Source organism: Balearica regulorum, chromosome Z (assembly GCF_011004875.1).
Source record: "Balearica regulorum gibbericeps isolate bBalReg1 chromosome Z, bBalReg1.pri, whole genome shotgun sequence".
In the NCBI taxonomy this organism is placed as follows: domain Eukaryota; kingdom Metazoa; phylum Chordata; class Aves; order Gruiformes; family Gruidae; genus Balearica; species Balearica regulorum.
Window position 1 is genome coordinate 66098972 of NC_046220.1, and position 22033 is coordinate 66121004.

The following is a 22033-nucleotide window of genomic DNA, read 5'->3' on the forward strand; positions in this document are numbered from 1 at the left end:
AATAATGTATATTACTAATTTTTCCTCATTTTGTTTCCTTGCTTACATGTCTGATAATGTATTTTATCTTTTAATCTGTGGTCATTTCACAGACCATGTCTGGCTGTCCTACAGGATACCATGGGTCCAAATATGAACGGCTAAGAACCACTGCACTGGGGCCTCAGATTTCTACAGGAATTCAGGAAATAGACTGTGGTATCTGAGGCTTAAAAAGAAGTAAAGAAATTTTATAATTTAGCAAAAGAAACCTAGTATGTAATCTATCAGCAACTGCAAGATAATTATACCAACTTTACCCTCTTAACAATCCTTTAAAAATGTGAATCAAAGCACAAATATTACCATAAGATTTCCTGGAATCTGCTCTGTTCCTGACCCTGCATCTTTCACCATGATGAAGCAAGAAGACTGCAGTCCTGCCATGCCTCACATCCAATGTCTTCTGTGATTACTTCTGTGCTACTACATTACAGCTCTCAGAAAGCCTTGTTGTAAGGGACAGGTGGGTAAAATTCCTATTTCCCTGGATCCTGTTATTGTCAAAGTATTAAGGTTCATTTGTACATGAGTGAGGCCTGAGTATTAAAATAGCTGTGATTTTCTTGCTCTTTTCCAACTAGGATATATAGCTTCATTAAAAGCAGGGAAGCTTTTCCTGGAAGAAAGCAAAGAATTTATCTGTTTTACAGGTAAATAAACTGTACAACCAGTCTTGCTGGGTGAGATCAAAAGTATATCTAGTCAGTATCCTCTGTAACAGTGTTGCTAATTAAATGCTTTGGGGAAATTGTAACAGCAAGGTGGACATATATGACAGTTCTTTTTAACATCCCCTTAACCTCCACCCACATGCAGCTCTGTGATTTCCTGAGCTAAAAGTAGTTTCTATGTCTATACTCCCATTGAGTATCTCTTACACGAATTTGCCCAGACTTCTCTTAACTCATGTAAACTTCTAGCATGTGCAATGTCCTTTAGCAAGGACTTCCATTGCTTATCAACATGTATGTGACTGACAGAATGTATGAAGATATCCCACGTTTTCTTCTTTCTACCCCTTTAAAATCACAGGCTCATTCATCTCACATTGACCAGCCCTTATAATGGCTCGTTTACAACAGGACATTTCCGTAGGCAGTCTTGCTTTTAAATAAAGCAAGAAGTGGTCATGATTTTAGCTCTAAATATATATGGGTTTAATCCCCAAATTTGATGTCCAATATATAAATACCATGTTCTATCACTGTTTCTTCCATTTAGCTTTTAAGAATCCTGTTCCTGTACAATCATAATAGTATTCATTATCTTCAGTGTAAAGGCATTTCTCCTGGACTATCTGACTTTTCTGTAAGGTCTTTTTATCCTTCAGGCTGTTAATTACTGTCTTGCTTCAGGTCTGACATTCATTTTCAAACTCCTCATATATGCTTCAATCACATCATTTTTTTCCTCTTCCCCTCTAATTAGCACAATACTGGTTTTGTCAGCCTTTCCATTTCCCAGCCAAAATAACTGTAACCCCCCTTGCCATTATACGATCTTTTAAATGCCCTTCTGCCTTGATAGATTCTATACTCCCTGCAACATACTCCCTGCAAACACATGTTCACACTCAGCTGGTGTCTAGTGAGTTTCTTTGTCTACCAGACTCATCATATCCAATGACTAAATTGATTTCGTGTTGATCACCTTTGAGTCAGGCTTCTGTTATGACTCTTCCTACCTGCTACCAACTCTATCTTACGGGATGCAGTCAACTGTTCTGACCCCCTCATCTTGTGAAACTGCCTGAAGCAGAACACTGTGGAAAAAGCATTCTTAGCACCTGCAGGGACAGACTTTCTGAAAGAATTTATCCTAAATAAGAACAGGAAGAAGAATGGTGGCTCATGGACATGAGGCAAGACAAATACTTTAGTCCTTGAGGTACTGCAAGTAAGACCACTGCCATATTCAAAATATCATACAAGCATTAATTTCCACTGTATGTTTGGGGAGGGAGTAATTGGAAGCATTCAGAACAGAGCATGTGCCATTTATCAGCCCAAATCCACATATGTTTTCTAAGGCAATTCATGAAAGCCTCTGTCTGAGCCTCTGTCACAGACCATCAGTGCATATCCTGTTCATTTGTTACAGGTTTCTTTTAACAGCACATAGATGTCATGTAAATAACAGGCCTGACTACACATTTTTTCTGTCCGAACTGTTTCTCAGCAGACAATTGTGCATTTTGGACAAAATTAAGTATATTTATTGAAACAAAAAACCCCTTCATCAAAAAACCAAAGCACTAGTCTTTCCTTTGTTTTCTAGAGTAAAAAAGCCTCACTTTTTGTTCCTTTCTATTTCTTTTAGTTCCTCTACTCATTACAATAGGGTTTTTCTGTACCTGTCTTCAGTTTGGGTTCCTTTCTCCTACTGTGTATTAAGTTTACTATTTGAGTCCTAAAACCTTTCCACAATCCATTCGAAGTCTGATGTCCTCTCCTTTCTAAACAGCTTGTCATTAGTTCCTTATTCACCTGTCTTTTCGTTACTAAACTCCATCTTCTCCAGCAAGTTTCCTTGATTCCTTTTTTTCATACAGGTAAAGAATCTTACATTTACATCCAGCCAGCTGGGATGCTTCCACACTTCACTCACATTTCTAGTTCATGGTTAGCATAGGTGAAGCTGTCTCAGGTGTGATCACATCCACTAAAATCTAGGAATTCTAATCACAAACAGATTTCTCCAATGAATTTAAAGTTGAAGTAAATTGCATTTATTGCTGTTAAGAAGGCTTGTATGATGACTAGAATTTGATTATTTTTAGGAGAGGTCAGAAATAAGCAGTCCCAGACAATTTCAGGACACTGCAGATAATATGAGTCCTAATTTTAGGAGAATATAGAATTATAAAATATTACACTTCTAGGCTTTTTTTAGCTCAGCTCATCCTATAATGATTCATTAATCTGAACAAATATAGGCCTTGCTTGCCTGTGTGAGAGACCAAACCATCTAGAAAGGAACAACAGAAACTCCAGTGAGGGATTCCTTCATATTCCTTTTTGCAGGGTTGGCTTTATTTCCAAATAAAATAAGCCAAATTCATTATTATCCAATCTATATGGGGCAAAAATGTCCACCAAGTACCATTCTGTCAGAACAGCCGATTTCCTGCAACAGACCTAAACTCCTTTTTCTTTTTATAGATACACTTAAATAATAACCCCTCCATACTTAGGTACCATCCTAATTGCAGAGTAAACAAGTTGGCTAAATTACACCATTAACAACTTCTATCTGACTTGTTGACTGAATTCATTGAGGCAGAATTCTCTGTATTTCTCAAACTGCAATTACTGAATAAATAAAGTCATAAGTCAGGTAAAAACTGTGGAAAGAATTTGTTTATGAGCAGTGAGTAATAAAACAATCTGGGTTAAACCAGAAAATACCTAAAAGATTACAGAACAACAATATATTTATTCAGAAAAGATTGAAGGAGATTAGCCTTCAACTACACTGAAAAGAAAGAAAAAAAAAAGTGGAAAAAGCAGCTTCTCTACCGGAAAAAAAATGTAATCAATATCCTAATTGATTTTTCTTAGCTGACCAAGAAATAATAATGTAAATACAGAGCTAAGTCCTCCAGGGATGCTTTTTTGCTTGATGTCATCATTCACATGTAAAACCTGGGTGCATTGCCCATAATGTGTTAGCTACTACAAACATTATGCTGACAAGACAGAGTCCCTTATGGCTCTGGCTTCTTACAAAATGCACTTAAGCTTACTTCCAGCACATAATGCAAATTGGGTAGCGTTAAAGAAAAATGAGTTGCTTTTGTGTGACTCGCTTCCGCCCTCAGTCACTTGTGCCCCTCTCAAGCCAACATAATTTCAGAATGACTTCAAGCTGTTCTAACACAGCACAGGGAAACAGCTTGCACTGAGCAGCAGGGGAAGGCAAAAGTGAGCTTTAAATACTGATTCTACACTCCCCTTTTCATGGTATTTACATTATGGCTCCTGTCCAAGGCTCTGGTCCTCCAATTTCAAAGCAACAACTGCACAGCAAGAGTGCAACATTTTGCTCTAATCTTCAACATGAATCTTATTAAAATGCAGTGAACAGCCTGTATAGGCTTTTTTTTCCCTTTGTAGATTCACTGCAGCTGTATAGATGTCTTAAATGTGCTGCTAAAATGGTCCACAGGACCTGGCAGCACAGTTGATTTCACTTTAAGGAATGCTGTCAACATTAATTTCATTTTAGAAAAAGACTTATTCTTGCTTCTTAAAATGAAAGCTTAGTAAGTATAAGTTGCATCTCACAGTTTAAAGTAAACTGTCAGATGTCTCTGCATTTTATTAAGCCCGAACAATTAAAATATCTTATCTGTTTTTCAACATTAGCGCAAGGTTATTGTTCTTACTTCAGACCCCTATCATAGCAAAATCGTTCCATTCCTTTTTCCTTCCCATCGTGACTCCTCACTTTGAGTAAAATCAAAGATCTTGCTATTCAGGTACACATGTATGAAAGACTTTTCTATCTTCCCTTTCCCTTTCTCATCCCCAGCTTTTAAGAAGCCTGTGTAGCATCTATTTGATGTTTGCACACATGTAAATGCTGGTCCATGTTTTTCCACTGGTATATGCTTCCCTACATGGGAAACGCTGGTGACTCTCAGATCATGATGTGGAAGGCAAAGGCAGCTGAAAAAATGTTATACCATACTGCCTGGTCACAGGTTAGGGGGAGCTGCAATTACTTTAGGTCTGGCAGGATGATAATTTGTTGGCCTAAATGATGGCAGGATGCATTTCCCAGGAGTCCGATGAAGAAAACTGCCTAAGACACACTATAGAAATATTTCTACAAAGAGTCTTTAACTAGCTCAGTTTCTCTTAAAGAATCCCCATGGAAATTTCCAGTTAAACAGAGATATAAGCCTTATTTAGAATTTTAATTATGCTAAATGCCATCTTCTCTTTCCAATTAATCTTTGCCTTTTACTACAGATGTATCATTTTACTGATAACAGGAGTCTTTGCCAGAGAATATTTAAAGTCTAGCTATGATATATATAGTGCTAAGCTGGTTCACAGGGACTTGATTTCTATGCTGCAAACAAAGCTATACAGCAAAATTGTGGAAGCAGGCAATGGGGGGTTTTGTAAAGCACAGAACTTTGTAAAAGAGTAAAACCTTTGACCTAATATTACAGAAGGCTTTCACAAAACCATTGGAATATTGGGTAAAAATAGTGGAATTTAATGCCAGTTTCAGTTGCAGGACTGACATTTACTTCAAGTTTCTTCTCCAAACTATCTGAGTCAGAAGTTTGCAACCACTGTGGTGGGTATGAGCATAAGAGCAAGCACATGGGATCAGGCCACAGGGCTCTCTAGCCCAGTATCCTGACAGTGGCCAAAAGCAGTTGCCTAGGAAGGAGTATAGAGCAAGTGCACATGATACTTCTCCAACTATTCTCCTAATAATTGTGGCTCAGGAATTTTGACATAGATAACATTAAGCAAATAGCTAAAAACCAATTTTAAATCTAAAAGAATCAGTGGGAAAATGCATGCTAAGAATGTGCAGAAGTGTTCACAACATCAGAATTTCAGATGGTTTTAGGTGAAGCAAAGTGGACACATGTTAATCAGAAACCAGTCTAAGACTGCTGAACTCATTTCACATAGATCAACGAAACATCCATCAGACAGAAACAACTATTGATCAGTTCTGACCTGGATTTAAATCACAGGCCTGAGGCTAAGAGGCTCTGTACATGGTTACCACTCCCAGAACCATATAATTCCTTAGCAGTGCAACTTTAATTGGAAAAAAGAAAAACAAATGGTCCAACTGAAAGACAATCAGAAGTCTCAGTATGCCTTTACCTAAGTAGAGGGATTCACAGACTAGAAGAAGCAGCAGCAGGAGGGGAAAGAGCTGAAAACAAACATGAAAATAACCACATTGTTTATAGCTAAGTAGTAATACTAACATTACATCTTGCAGCATTTAAGCAACCAAGGGGCTTTACATGCCTTGATGCTTTACACATCCTATCAGCTTTCTCTAATGTAAAGATAAGTATGTCAGTCCATCAGTAGAAGCTGCTGTTGTGATAACAAAAACATTAAGGAAACTTTAAAATCACAGCAAAGTAGCCGTTTCAGCAGTGAAAGGCAGGGTGCTGACGTGATAGGCACCATCCTATTTCTGAGTTGTGTTTAGAGTCAATGTTTGAAACCCTCAAGACATGTGCTTTTATAGCAATAAAATTGTAATGCCACATCAATATTTGAATAGCCAGCGGTACTTTTTAAATAAAAGCATATCAATTTTAAAAGTGCCATCACTGGCCAACATGGCCAGTCTCACAAAGCATACAGCATGTGCTCTTTGCACTAAAGTCCATCTGAACTGAGAATGTCTTTTACATTGCCAAGATCTTCTTTGGCATTGAAGACTGGGCCCTGGTTCTATACAAGAAATACATCAAGTAATTTTACAAGATGTGTATTTTCTATAATGGATGCATCTATATTTTACACCCAGAATAGGTCCCAAGGAAGCATTTCTTGCAATATTTTTACAGAGTTCAATTTTTTGTTTTCCAGTAAAGCACTGCAGTATCACATCTGTTACCAGTTTTGCAGTGTGATTTTCAAGGAAATAATACAAGCAATCACATGTAGTATCTCTAACTGTTTCTGAGTGTTTACACCATTTATGGTGCCCTGTCTCATAAACTCTTGGTCCCATTCCCACTCAGACTCTTTGGTGCTTTCTCTCACATCATGCCTCATTGTATGAGCAATTGCAGTCAAACTTCAAATAGCAGCACACGTTATCATTTCAGTCTCTGCTTATATTCCCTTCTGCTCTGATGCCTTTAAACTTTAAGCTGTATGGACTATTTACATTATGCATACATTGTATGGATTATATAAACTACTAGCATTTACTAAAGTTTAAAGAAAAGGCAAGCTGCCTTGTCCTCATTTTAGGTAAGCAGCTTTGTTTTCCTCAACAAATATCTACATTAGCCATCTCCCCTTCTCACCTGTTCATTCCCATTTGACTGGCTAAAAGTGAACTATTTAACCATTTTTTTCTTGGCTGCTTACCTAAACCAATGGAAACCTGAGCTGAATTGGATCCATGAGTGCAACTTTAATATAAACAGAAGAACAGGTACAAGAAACATAATACAGAATAAACAGAGCAAGGTAAAGGGAGCACTAAGAATCCCTGAATTAAGGAAAATATACAACTTCTGGAAGTAATGAAGATCCTCAAGCTATACAAAGATTAAGAACTCCTGGAGCTTGTCTGACTGAGATCTGAACACAATAGTTCTGTTTGTACTATAATGGGCTTTCCCTTGGCTGTGCAAATCTTTAATATTTGTGGTTGAAAACTCCAGATGCTACAAAAAAATAGGAGGAAAAAACCCAATTATGGAAAAATAATGATTAATGAATACTAATATTTCTGAGAAATGAAGTATACCAAATATGACCTGCACATAAGTGGAAGAGCTCCCAATGAAGACCTAAGAAGCATTGCATGAAATAATATAGCAGTATGAAAATAGGATCCTATCCCAAAACTTTCAGGTAAATATTATTCATGGCTCTTCAAAGATGTGTATTGTGTAGAAATAAGCAAAGAAGAAAGGCAATATTTTAGGCTAACAATATCCAGCCACAAGTGGGATAACATTCACCTGTGGGAGGGCAGCTTAAACCATAACAAAAGCTGCCCAGAATTTCACCTTGTTTGAGCTAACAGGGAAAGTCCAGAATGAGTTTGCATTCTGGCCATCACAACTACATTCCTCATTAACCATCTGTTCCCAGAAGTGGTTCCTTTAGAGCCATCTGACAGAAAAACATTTGTGAACACATTGCATTGCTTATCACCACAGACAGGTCAGCCTAACCCAAGGCTGGCTGGAGCTGCTGCCCTTTCAGGCCACGGCTCTAACAGCTACCTAAGTTGTGCCAGGTAGCATTTCTAGGCTATGGAATTTATCTATACCATAAAACTGCCAGCATGTTTTCTGGCACAGTTTTGACTCAGGCTTGGTAGCAATCTGCCAAACAGTTCCAGGGCAAGGTTTAGGACTTAGCACAGCACAAAGACCTTTCCCAGACAAAATCTTGATGTGTCCATCCTCCTTCAGAGGCTATGGACAAAAGCTGTTCCATGCCAGCTGGACCCAATGCCAAAGGACAGTCTTGGTATGTTCAATCTACTGGTACAGATGGATGAGAGAAATATCAAATCCCATCAGTTTTCACCCTTCTATATTGCTGTCTTGAAATCAGTTGTTGCCTGGTATATTACTGAATACACATTTGATTTTCATGCTAAGATGAGGAAATTTCTTTTTCAGTATTAGATTTACTGTTGCCATCTTAAAACGCTGTGTATTCAAAGTAGCAGCTACACATTGTCAACAGCACCTGAGAAAGAAATCATGAAATAAACTTTGATGTGGCTATCGTACCAATTAATAACACTCAGATGAGTCAGATGTGACAAAATCAGGCCCTTAAATTCCTGTGATGAAACATTTGCAATCCTCTATCTCCACCTGGTACTCTTAACTTCCACTCTATTGCTTCAGCTTCCCTCACCTTTCCTCTGAAGCAGTGTATTTAGTGATTCTTGCACTGATGCTATAGTCTTAGTCACTGCTATAGGATATTTCTGCAATATTGCACTGCTTCCACTCTTGCAAGTTACTGTAGGATACTCCTTAATGACTCCAACATCGAGGCAATTTTCATTTGTACTGATACTTCCACAGACCCCTCTAAAACACACACACACGCACATGCACACGCACATGCACACAAATTATTCTCATTGTAACTGAACCCCTTTTTACTGCTAAAGCACTGCTATGGAGCTTGTAGAGTAAAAAATCAGGTGCCTAACATTTATTGATTTTTTTTTAATAGCCAATATAGTTTTAATTATTGATTGATGACATTGGATGTCCTCATTCAGTTTATAAAACCTAGTCCTCACCTAGTCCATAAGCCCTAGAAAACAGTTGATGTGAAGACAGCGACATTTTGGATATCAAAGGAAACTATCACATGCAGTTCTAGGGAGGATATGCTGACACAAGCAGCTCTTACACTGTCTTATCTAGAAGGATATCTTTTATTTGTGTGTGATCATTGTACCTAGTCCATGAAGTCTATGGGTAATCTCAGGGAAAAGTGATCTAAGCAGCAAAAAGCAATGCAGTATTCTTATTTGATATTTGCACCAAAGTGCTGCAATCAGATAGAAACTATGCAAATATTGCTGTATGAATGCAGTTAGAACACTTTTACGTAACAAACAGATCAGAAAGGGAAAACTTGATGTTTTATTCTTCACACAAAATTTCTACTGAAATCAGTTAGAAATGACTGAGAGTTCTGATCAAATACATTTCAAACATGAGCTAAATATGTGGTATGGATCACTGTCAGTTAAATAAATATGTTGACCTGTCTTTGTAAATCTTATTCTATTTTCTAAGAATCAATATCTGCACTTTATTTTTCCTTTTTTTCCCCTATTGTAATGATTTATTTTGACAAATGTTAGCTAACAAATTCTACTGTCCAAATTAGCCTATATTTTCTCCATAAGCTCTTGCAGTCTGTTATTTCTATTAAACCACTGACAGAGTTTACAAAAGTAATGCAAACCTTTATGGCATCACAGCTACAGGATATACTGAATGTAGTGATCTATACAGTGAATATAGTGATACATTCATAAGGTTAAACTTAATTTTATTTTCTGATTTACACTTCTTTGAGCTTCTAATAATTTTCTTCAGAGTGTATTTTTGTCAGAATTAGCTCTGACAAGCCATTTTTTTAATTCAACTTAATTTGAAATCTAGCAGTTTGAAATCAAAAGCATCTTTTAGCCTTCCAGTCCCATCCCTTTAATATTACTAGCTCAAACCAAATAGAGGATAAATGTATTGCTTTTTATTATTTGACACTGTAAAACATCCCACAGCCATGTGATGGACTTTTATCCTAAGCATGTTTTGCTGCATACAGACACAATTCTTTTCGAAAATTTCTTATCGTTTCTCTTGAGAAATCAATACCTTTTAAGGTAAAATGCCTTTTTTATAGATTTCTCTCCTTTAAAAGGTAAAAAACCTGTTAATATGCTGTCTTCATAATGTCCATACTAGGGCTGTCACATTTATAACTTGCTGTGAAACAAAATTTCAGGGCCAGCTGGTCATCCTATGACAAGGTAATGTGCTATCACTAATGCATATAGCACTTGAACTCTGAACCTCTCTCAATTCCAGTAAGAAATATTGTGGAAAGGTGTTTGGCTCAGAAAGAAAAAAAACCCAAATGTTACAGTGCTCCTTCTGTTGTCTGAAAAAGTTATAACAGTAAGTACTAGAGAGGGCCCTCCCAGACTTGAATAATGAAAGAAGACAATTCAATTCAAGTCCTTTGAATCCAAGAATAAGACATCATTGCCTCAAATGAAGAAAAAAACCTCAAACAAACAAAAGACCTGCAGGGCATGCCAGTATGTAAACAATACCTACTTCAACCTGTTAACCCTTGCTAGTTCATCTGTGATAATCACACAGTGAATTTTATTAGGAAATAATAACTCTGCTTCCTTGAGTTCCCATGCTGACTTTCAAACAAACTTGCACGCTTCGCTGGAAGCATGTGAGAATCTTATTCTGAGAAAATCAGTGTTTCAAGCTCCAACATGCTTCAAGTTGAACAGGTAGTATCATGCTGAAAGGACTATTAAACACAAAGTTTAAATGTCTACCCAAGAAGAATATGCACAAAACTGTAACAGGACGCATGTTGGATTAACTGTGTCTCTAGTTAGGGAATTTGAGTGACTTAACAGCATTACTATTTAAACATTTCTGCATCTTACTGCCGAACAAGGACAGCAGAGCAGTGGCATTCCATGTATTTCTTCACTGCAATACATGGCAAAGTAATTCAGTTCTGATCTTGTCATTCAGAACACATTTTAAAGTTGCACTTCTAGTCTCTTCTGACTATCCAAACCTGTGAGATTTTTCAGAACATTTTATTTCATAAATGCTGAATATCGTTTATCACATGATGTCATCAAATACTTTGCCAGTGATTTTGAACGAAGTGTTACCTCATGGATGTTTCTTCTCAGAATTAACATCAAATCACACTCACTATGATTCATTCAATTTGATATTTTATCTAATACAAATAGTCTTTCATAAATGTAGCTTGAAATGGAAATGGATATTGCAGGAGTACTATTCATTTTAGAAACACATTTGCATAATCAAAGAAAAGTGATAAAGTATAACATAATATAGACAGATGTTACGTATACAGATACTGCATATTAAGAACATCATGGCTGTTGGTATACCTTACGAGATGGAGTAATAGTGCTCTATTTCAGATTTTGTGCACTAGAATAGCTTTCTGAGATACTTAACATTTTATTTAAGGTCCCAGAGGTGTAACAGTCAACTAATTTAACAGCAAACATGACTGCAACACAATGCTCCAATGCAGAATACTTGATCTAAAAAGTGCAAACAGCACTAGTGAGCTGTTGCAATTTGAGTTAATTTGGCAATGACAAGGCCTTTTAAGAACTGGTGTTAAAATTTTAATGGAGAAACCAACCAACCAACCAACCAAACAAGATGCATGCTAGCTGGAGTAAAAAGCTCTAGCACGAAAGTAAGATCTGAAGTCCTGTCTCTAACCCTACGTCCTGGTAGGTCTCTTAGGAAGGTCTCTTCCATGCTCTGAGCTTCTGGTCCCTCCTCCCTATGGGATATGGAGCCCTTGTGTTTGTTTCACTCATTCCAATAGCAAGTTTTTTCAGGCAAGGACTGTCAGGGTCCATTTGGACTCTGCATGTTACTGCCATGCAAAGAACAACAAAACATCCATTTTGCTAGGACTGGAAGTTTATTCCAGCTGGCAAGAATACAGCTGCTACATCCTCTCTGTGCCACGGATAGCCCTGAACATATTTAGATTAATGGACTGCTTTGAGCCAAGCGCATTTGTAGTGTGCCATAGAGAGGCATTACAAGAAATATACTGGTGTCAAACTAATCACATTAATATAATATCATAAACTAATGTTGCTGCTTTTGCTGGGAGAAACATGAACAATAAAATCTATTGTATAGAACACTTGGTGATTAAAAGAAGAACTGTGTAAAGACTATAATGTGAACACAATTTTACTGCTCCATTATAAAAAAATAATAAGGTAATGTCAATGTGAATTACCATGTGATCTCCAACATTAAAGTACTACAATGAAACTAGCAAGTTATTGCAGTGAAAGCATGCACATGACATACAGTTACCTAGTATGTATCACTATTATACTCATGATAATAGCAAGAATCTAAGCTTAAAAAGGTAGAGAAGTTGAGAGACAAAGAGTGCATGTTCCCGTTCCTAAAGGGCACAGAACAACAAATGATTTGAGATATCAAGGGCTGAAGCCTACCTAAAAAAACATGAATGAGATATAGCCTAGGAAACTCTGGGAAATTCACCTTTGTGACATTTAAAAAAGATATTCAATTTATCTGCTGTTCAAAACATGTTAGATGAACTAGCCATACTTGATCCAAGGTTTACTGAGATTTAATGGCTTCCCATCATTAAATACATTTTTAAATGACTTATATTCATGCACAAAAAAAGAAAATCTCAGTTAATAAGGCTGTGACAAACATCTCACAAAGGAGACATTGATCAAAATCTTCATGTAGTCCAGGAAGATGGCAAAGACCTGAAGCTTTAACTCTAGGTCCCACATTGTAAACGTTCTGCTATCTCCACCTCTCCTTTAAGTGACTATCACCCTATCACCCAAGAATTAGGAGATGGGAGCATCAGCGGCTCCTGCATAACTAAGTTTTGGCTAGCCTTTCTTTCTAAGGAAAGTTTCCAGAGAAGAACACCTATTCCATGGCATCACACTTTCCTACATTTGGCATCTTTGTACCTTATCTAAGGTGTAGGCAAGGGACAAGGGTTCTTGTACACTTGGGCAACTCAGCTGTTACATGCTCTCTTTCCACACATTTTCTTCCTCAGCAGAAGAAGGAAGATGTTTCAGGTGATCAGGATGATAAACATAACCAACAGAGCAAAAAATTATGCCTTCTGTTATGCATCCAATGTCACAGCTCCTACATGAATTTATAATTTTTGTGGGAAGAAACCAGATCCTAACTGGTATTTCTTATACCTGGATGAGGCTTTGGGCAACGTGGTCTAGTGGAGGGTGTCCCTGCCCACTGCAGGGGGGCTGGAACTAGATGATTTTTAAGGTCCCTTCCAACCCAAACCATTCTATGATTCTATGATTCTATGATTCTATTTCAAGGTGCTTTTTAATAATGTGTATCACTTTCAATAGCCTATATATTGCACAGTTGTTTATACCTCACTGCACAAATATCAATATGTGTCAAGCTGTGTTATTTCTTAATGGAATTTAATTCAAAATATATACTCTGCTGTACTTCAATAACTTAAAAATACTGTTTACAGTCTATTATTCAAGATAGAAGAATGATGCAGGAAATAATTTACTGCTTTTTCATTACTACGCCATATATATAAAGTTCATGACATTCATTGTAAACCTACAGTAGCTTAAATGTTATCTACCAACCTACTACAGCTTGCTTAGTTCACAGAATTATTATTTTTTTGCTTACCCAAATCTGTAGCTTAATTCTTTTTTCATTTTTGAAAACTGTTTTTACTTTGAAATCAATCCCAACCGTGCTTACAAATGCAGACGTAAAGGAATCATCAGCATATCGGAACAGAAAGGAGGTTTTCCCAACACTGCTGTTGCCGATAATGAGCAGTTTGAACATGTAATCAAAGTTCTGATCAGATGTATCTTTCTGGACATATTTGGAATCTTGAGCAGATGCCATCTGTAATTCAAAATAGAAAGAAATAGTTTATTGTCTTTTGTATCCTATAAAACTGGAAACATTTAGATTTTATTGGAGTTTTTGATACCAGATCAATGAACTCAAGAAGAAGTTCTCAGAGGTTTAATTCTTTTTCATGATTCTTGTATCCATGATAATAGCTCTGGTTGCAAAAGAGGACGTAAACATCACTGGTGACTGGTACCAAAAAAATGGTAATTCTAAAAATCTAGGACAGTTCTTGAGTATATAATTAAAAAGATCTACTTTCAGAAAATGTGATGAATGAAAAAGACAGTGAAAATAAAGACAATGATACTTCACTTATACAAAGAAAAAAGAGATCAATGCTGCGTTATGACATAGAAGGTATATTTCCAAGCAAAATCTTAATATATTTTACATCTCATAAAATTCTTGAACCATTTATTTTACTGTAAATATGCTGCTGTCTTTTGTAATGCCTATAACCTTATTCAAAGCATTTTGCCTTTACAAGCTTTCAGCTATCATACCATTAAATAATGAGTTGGGTATAAGGTCTGAAATAGGTCTTGATTTTTTCTAGTTCTAGTCTATTCTACAGTTTTGGAATGTGCAATGTTACTGCAACATCATCATAAGTGGCAGTTGTCAATGTTTTCAAATTTGAGTCCTTAAAATACAGTTTCTATTCCATATAAAACACCTGAATAAACACAGATTAACGAATACTGCTAAATAGCAAACTTATTTTTCTCTAGGGACTTCAAAGATCATGGCTTTCATTTATAAAAAGTACACTTTGGCTTTCAGGACGGTTGCAGAGATTAACTTGAAAACCTGACCAAAATGCTACCTGGGATGCTCAAAAAGATAGATGGCAAAAATAAAGAACTTAGAACTAGGTATTGTTTCACCTCATATGCTTTTTAAGAAAAAATCTCAAGTATTTTGGGAGCCTGGCAGAATTTTAACTTCTTGGAGTTTGGCAATACTAAGGGCAACACAGAACTCATATCCTAACATAAAGGTTTATGGAAAAGCAGCTCACATCAAAGCTTTCTAAGTCAGACATCTCAGAGCGCATTTGGGCAATCCAAGAGGATAGCTGGAACCAGGGTGAGGGCTGTACACTAACCCACCAGAATTTCAATTACTGTATAAATTTTCTGAGCTAATTCTGCTGTCTCATAGTACAAATAGCAATATGCCAGCTTCTTTGGGTTACTGAAGAGGCATATAGAAGGCATACAGTGGGTACAAAAAGTCCTGAAGGAGACTACAAAAGTAGCAAGCTTTTGAGACAAAATTCAGGATAAGATTTATATTTCATAAATAATGGAGTAGGGAGTGTTTGACTTCAGAATTACCCTTTTATTTGGTAGTGACTAAAGTTCTTGATCAAATGTAGTCTTGGCTGGGTACCTACATGCTTGCATACCCTGTGTTTGCATTGGCCTTAATAATTATTCACTTTCACAGGCATAACAATGAAGTTTTAGAACAAAAAACTAAAGATAACCAAGCATACACATCACTAATCTTTCATCTTTCTGATTTCTATAGCAAAAGACAGAAACAAATTCTGTCCACCTTCACTACTGTCCCTTATTGTAAAGCTATTTGTGGATATTTTGCTTAGAATATGAGAAAAAGAAAAGCAAATGGTTGTTTATACCAGTCTAATCACAACTGGCTATAAAGTACTAAAGAGTATGCTGATGTTGTATACAGTTTGCAACAAGACAATGAAGTCCAGCAGACAAAAGACTGTGCAGTGGGGATGCCCGTGTGTAACCTGTACACTTGCCCAAGTAGTCTGTTCCACTGCCCTTCTGGCTCCTCTCTGTTAGGCAGCAGCTGAAACCAGTAGTTACTGCTTCTAGCAAGAAGAATAATAATTTTATTTCTTGATTTTATCTCCTAGGAAGCCTTCCATGTAGCTTCTTCAACTTGCTTAAGGTTTACAAAATGAGGGTTTAGCTTTCATTTCATTTGCTGCCTTCAGTCCTATCTGCCTTACAGTTCATCCCTATGTATGATGCCTAACACTTCAGAAACAGTGTGATTCAGTGAGCAGAGCAATCAGGACACCTGCATTCTAATAATAGTCTTGCCAAATCTTGTACCTTATATAGCCTTCCTGAGTAACAATGTGTTTCCTGTGGATGGTTTTAAACACAGACTGTCACCGCAAAAATTTTCAGTCCTCCTCTAAATTAATGTATTTATGTGCACTACCCATGCAATAGTGTCCTTAAAAGTTCTTTAAAATAATAAAAAAATAAAACCCAGCACCTTCTGCTGGTGGCTGTTGAAGGCTGTGCCTTGAACTTATGGATTCATTACTTGCAGTGCCATAAGCAGAATTATGGGCAAGTTGAACCCAGAATTGCTGCCAGCTTTTATTGCAGGGGTAGGAGCATGTTTGCCTATTATAGGATGCAGAAGACGTAGGAAAGGCATGGGAAAGGACTAATCTCTCCACCTCTCACCTGGGCAATCATGAGACTATTACTGAGGTACTGATAATGATTCAAACTGTTTGGAGAGACTAACTTCAGCCTTGAAAGCCAGTCTCCCTAGACTACCAGTAGCAAGCCTTTCTTGTGTGCAAAACCCAAATGAGTTTTAGAAAACTACTAGTGCCTGCACTTGTCTGGAGAAACATCAAATTCAGTATAAGTGCTAAGACTTTTCCATTACTTCCCAAACTCGCTCATTCTGTAGGAAGTACAGAGACAGATTCTTCAGAGTACAATTTACGTCACCTAATTCAGACTCTCATTCTAAATGATACTGTAGAGGAGTGTCTATTTTTCTGCTAACTGTAAGGGAGACCTAGATGTTTGGTCCTCTTGAACTTTGCGAATATGCCTGCAGTGCTTCTCTTTCTTAAATGCAAGCTGCTGAGTTCAAGTAAGTATGGGATGCACTGTAGCCCACTTTCTGATGCATTAATATGTCATTTCACTCCTAACAGGACTTGTCCCTACTATGGAGGCTTTTGGCAAAGAAGTGTGAAGAAGCTAATGCGATAGTATGTTCCTCATTTGGAAATCATGCTGGAAATAATCATCAAGAATTCCATGTCCAGGCCTGTAATTAAAAACTACATAAATGGACAGGAACCAAATAAACATGCCAACCTCACTAATGTTATGATGCTGTGTTTCCAAGAAAGCAAAACTCTTTTCTTTATTTTGAAAAAGTTCTCTTCTGAAATTATTAAATGGATATATTAAACAAGCATCACTCAGCAAAACACACTGAGTTTTCTCTTCAGTAAAATTTTGTCCTTATTTAGTAAAATTGGAGACAATGCACATGGCTATTTTCACTATCGTATTGCATACTTGCTTTTTTTGTAGAATGGGTCCCTGTTCAGATCCCTACACCCATCAGGTTGTTCACACAGTCTCAGGCCACCTCCTATAGGACTCAGGACAGAGTTGAGAGTCCACTCACAAATCTAAGCTCGAGAGAACGATCAGAAGACCTATAGTCAGGAGGTCTCACATGCCTCCTCCTTACCAAAACTGAGAGAAAGTATGTCCCCAGCTTGAATATTATCCAAGGACAAAGAAGGATGACTTTATATGCTTCCCTGCTTACAGCACATCTTTAAACTCCTTAAATGTAGATTATTTATGGCCATGGGCAAGTTTAAGCACTAAGCAGAGCTTTCTGTATCAGACCCAGCTATTTTTCAAGTCTCGTGTTCAGTTGTTTCCTTGAACCCAAAAGAACAGGTTAAAACAGGGCAAGGTTGAGAACAAATGTCTAAAAAGTATGTGCTTACCTGCCACTTTCATGATAATAACAAAACACTTGGCTCTGTTACTCTTTATGGCCTTAGAGGACCTCATTCTTTGACAGAATTAATTTCAACAGCTTTTTCACTTAAGCAGAGCACCATGCCATGACCTCCCTGGCCTGCACATCACTTCAGTTTGCACTTACACATGCACCCCACTCTGGATGCCCAATGCAGAATGAATTGTCTGTGGAAAATATGATGCAAAAGGCAAAAAAAGTTGGGATTGAAAATACTGAGGTTCATTCCTTCGTGCCTTTCACAAACACATTGTTTTCTTTTAAAAACTATAATAACAGGCATGTCTTAAAGGAAAAGATTGATAGTAAGCCCAGGGAAAATGTCTTGTTTTTATCTACAGTAAGGATAGATAGTGATTAGCCAATTTAAGGTTGTTTCAGAGCAACACTCCTTTTCTATATACAGTGTAGAAATACATACATTTCCATTGCCTTCTAAAAAGAAACTGACTTGTGTCATTATTTTAGTTAAAAAGCCAGAGTCCTCTGCACACGTAGCTTTTTGTGAGGTGACCTTTTTGCTTTTTGTAAAATATAATTAGGCAAACATAATCAATGGATGTTGAAACAATGGAATACAATGGGAAAATTCAATGTTTTTAACTCACCAGACTGTATGTAGGATGCATCGCAAGTGAGTGTCTTTCACGTGCACATCAAATGTCATCATCAGGGTAGTCAAAATGTTACCAAGATCCTTATATATAAGAACACTATGACAATATAACCCAGTCATGAAGAAATCAATGATTTTCTAGGTAAAATACCAGACCAATAATCTAGAGGTTGGATTTTGTTCCTAACTCTTTCAGAGGTGTCATAAGACTTTTGTTTTCCTTTTTTCTATATCCTGGGCAAGCTGCTTAACCTCTCTTGCTTTTGGTGTGCTCTCAAGGAATACATCAGTATCCACAGATGCAGACCACAGCCAATTCTCACAAATCTTTATCATCTAATTTTTAACTGCCTAATTAATAAGATTTAACAGAGTTCAGTGGACAATGCACCAGCCACTCACTTGGAATTTATGGATTGCCAGCCATCTGCAGAGCACAGCTTGTGAACCAATGTACTTGGCAGCATCAGGAGAAGCTTATCTGCTTCAAGGTATTATGAGGTTAAATTCATGAATATGTGTAAGCATATCATAACCCAGTCTGAAAGGTGTAGTTAGAAATGCAAAGTTTTTATTATAATGGCATACTGAAATGCCAAGTTGGGGAATACCAGGAACATTTTAAAGAAGCTCTACTTCCTTCATATCAGCAGAAGTAGCATGAATGTGGCCATAGGGCTGGCAGCTGCCCAGGACAGCAGAATAAAAGGTGCAGTAAAGAACTGTTCTGGCAAGGCTCTAGCACATGGATTCTGGTGAATCTACTTGTGGAGAGCTAGGGTATTATCCCTCATTTGTCTTTCTTTAATCTTTAATTTCTTTAATCTTTAATCTTTTACCTTCTCCATGAAAAGGGTAGCTTAAGAAACATATTTCCAATTCTCATTCTAGATAGTAAGGCAAAATCCCCTTCTCCAAATAGTGACAAAACAAGGACAAAGCCCTACATGGGTTAGTCTAACACAGGATGTTAAAAACCCACCAAAATAGTGCAGCTCTCAGAAGAAAAAACACAAGTGGTGTCAGGCCAGGTACCCCAGTAGAAATAAATCTGGATTTATCGGCAGGCAGGAAAGAGAATGAAGATAAGATGGCTACAGCCCTCTGCCATTTGCCTATTTTGTGCAGCACTCAGCATGAGGCTAGCAAAGACTGTGCAGCTTCTCAATTGCCAGAGCAGCTGCACCAGTCCAAGAGACAAAGTGAAATACCAATGCCACTGTCCAAGGCACTGGTGAGCTGCCATTAGTAACAACTCTGGTCAAGCATATTTATGAAAGCTGAGTTCAAACTCAGGAAAGTACAGAAAAAAGTTATTAGGAATACCAAAGAATGAAGACCTTCTCTTACGAGAGAAATCTAAAAAACAAAACCAAAACCAACCAAACAAAAAAGGAGTAAACAACACATGAGCTTGTTTTTCTAGATAGTAATCTGGAGTGAACGTTAGGGAATGAGAACTATTTAGACTGATGTATACTGGAGCAGACACTGGACATTAAGAAGTGAGTACAAGCTAGCTCTGAGTGCCTCTGAGCTGGAGATTAGAAAGTAACTAACCAGCAAAGGAGCAAGTTTCGATAGTACACTTCCATGAAGGGGTAGTGACAGAAAGAGGACTACTGACTCCAAATGGAGCTAGATCAGTTAACAAAAAGGTGTATATAACTTGCTCTGTGGACTCCGTGGCTTGGCAGGCTCTTCTACCCCAGTCCTCCTAATTTGAACCAAGACTGACACATCTAATAATTTTGCTGAGTGATAAGAGATGAAATGCCATGCTAACTCCTGTGTCTAATAGCTTTGATTTGGCTTTTTTCATCATAATTTTATAATAATCTCTTAAATATCTGGAAGCAGCGTTCTCCATTGTGTTTGGATGTGTCTGTCATAAACCTGTTTTGTCTGTGCACGTCACTGTCATTGCCAGTGACAACAGGATACAAAAAGCTAAGAAGAAAATGTTCTCATTTATTTCCTTGACAAAGCAGATTATTTACAGATTATTTCCCACTTCCTAGTTTTCCCTTACCTCTGTGTCCTCAGTCACCTTTGAAATGATCTGATGCCCTGGCAAATGAAAAAGAGGGTCTCTTGAAATCTTGCATTTTCTACAAACTTCCATTAATGCTCATATGCGCTGATAAACACTAAGAACAGGTTATCCAAACTACACTCCTGCTGTTTTATTTTGGCAAAGTACAGGTATTTGGAAAATTTGCATGCTACAGTCAGATAAGGACTGAAACTTGAAGCGAGTGAATCAGTGTGTGAATCACTGAGAATTTCCCATTGTTGAATCCTCACTTTTAAAAGTACCACCAAACCCTCAGGGAAAGCTACTGAGATACACAGACATTTCAACTAATTCAGACCAATTCTTAAAAGAATATGCAGAAACCATGCAGACTTCTATGTTTCACAGCATAGACAGTTCATTGGTTTTCGACTTCTAAACCAAAGCCCTCCCCATGGCCATAAGCACTACTAAGACTTACACCTGTTCTTTGAAAACAAGGCTAGAAAAATTAAAAATAGTCAGAAACTCTAACACAGATTCCATTATATCCAGCAGATGGCAATAGCAAATTTTACACTAAGTAACTCTCTGGAAGGACTGTTTGGGCCGCCTTTCTGGTAATTGTTGGCCCTTCTTGTCCACAGAGAAATGGCATGAATTTGAGATTGAAACAAAGAATACATAAATACAGAAAGACAGTGCCAATGCACAGGCCCTTTTTTCTCATCCTGCTAAAATATTTTATCTTTTTCGTTTTATTTTAATTGTTGCTTGATGGAAATGGGAAAAAAATGCCTACACTGAGTTGTTTTTGTCATGATTAAAAGACATACGCTTGATCACTCTTTCTGTTGCTCTACAGTTCAGAGGTGGTAGCTCTGTAACAGACTGTTCTATAAATTTGTTATGTGCAAAGAAGTAACTACATTTGTTTCATGTAATAGGAAATCAGATAGCTAAAAGAGATAAATTGAGCAATTAGTTCAGCCAATCTAAATGACATTTGAACAAGGACTAACCATGCTGGCTTAACGTGGGAAAACAAAAGGACTCTTAAGAAGAATAATCCACAACAGAATATTGTTTCACTGGAATCTTTAATAAGAATAGTATTTGACTATGCTGGGAATTGTGTAAGTAGAAGAAAGGAAAAAAAGAAAAATCCCATGCAGAAACTACAAGTAAAAATCAAACCTCATCTGCCAGACTGCATTTTCACATCTTGGAAAATTCCAGATGCTTGTGATTATAATTTTGGATGTGATATGCTTAAAAACAGACACGGTTTGACCATCTCACCAGCCTTGAAAAAGTGGAATTTGTAGGGGTTTTTACAGGTCTCTGCTGTCTCTTTTTATTCTAAGGCTGTGATTTCTGCTCACTTTCATTCAATTTCATTTAACAACAATTCCGTTTGTAATGACAATCATAAAAAACTCAAGATGTTCTCTGATATGTGTCAAGTACATATTTTTTTTATATCTGGACTTTCCTTTCTTTAGACTTTATTTTAATGCTGGATGACCATTTTCTTTCCACAAGTATTTAGCAACCTCAGTGAATT

General features: G+C 37.2%; 1 protein-coding gene across 3 annotated transcripts in view; it reads right to left on the reverse strand.

The window, feature by feature from the left end:
- The window catches only part of RAB3C (RAB3C, member RAS oncogene family), a 149051-nt gene that overhangs the window by 125318 nt on the left and 1700 nt on the right, over positions 1-22033 (reverse strand). For 2 of the 3 annotated variants that reach the window (XM_075739852.1, XM_075739853.1), the window contains 2 exons: positions 20482-20519; positions 13787-14014 (listed from right to left, as the gene is read on the reverse strand). In XM_075739852.1, coding sequence (XP_075595967.1) covers positions 13787-14014 — 228 coding nt within the window. In that variant the 5' untranslated portion in view covers positions 20482-20519. The remainder of the gene's footprint in view (positions 1-13786; positions 14015-20481; positions 20520-22033) is intronic. The other variant, XM_075739850.1, reaches the window with a different exon arrangement.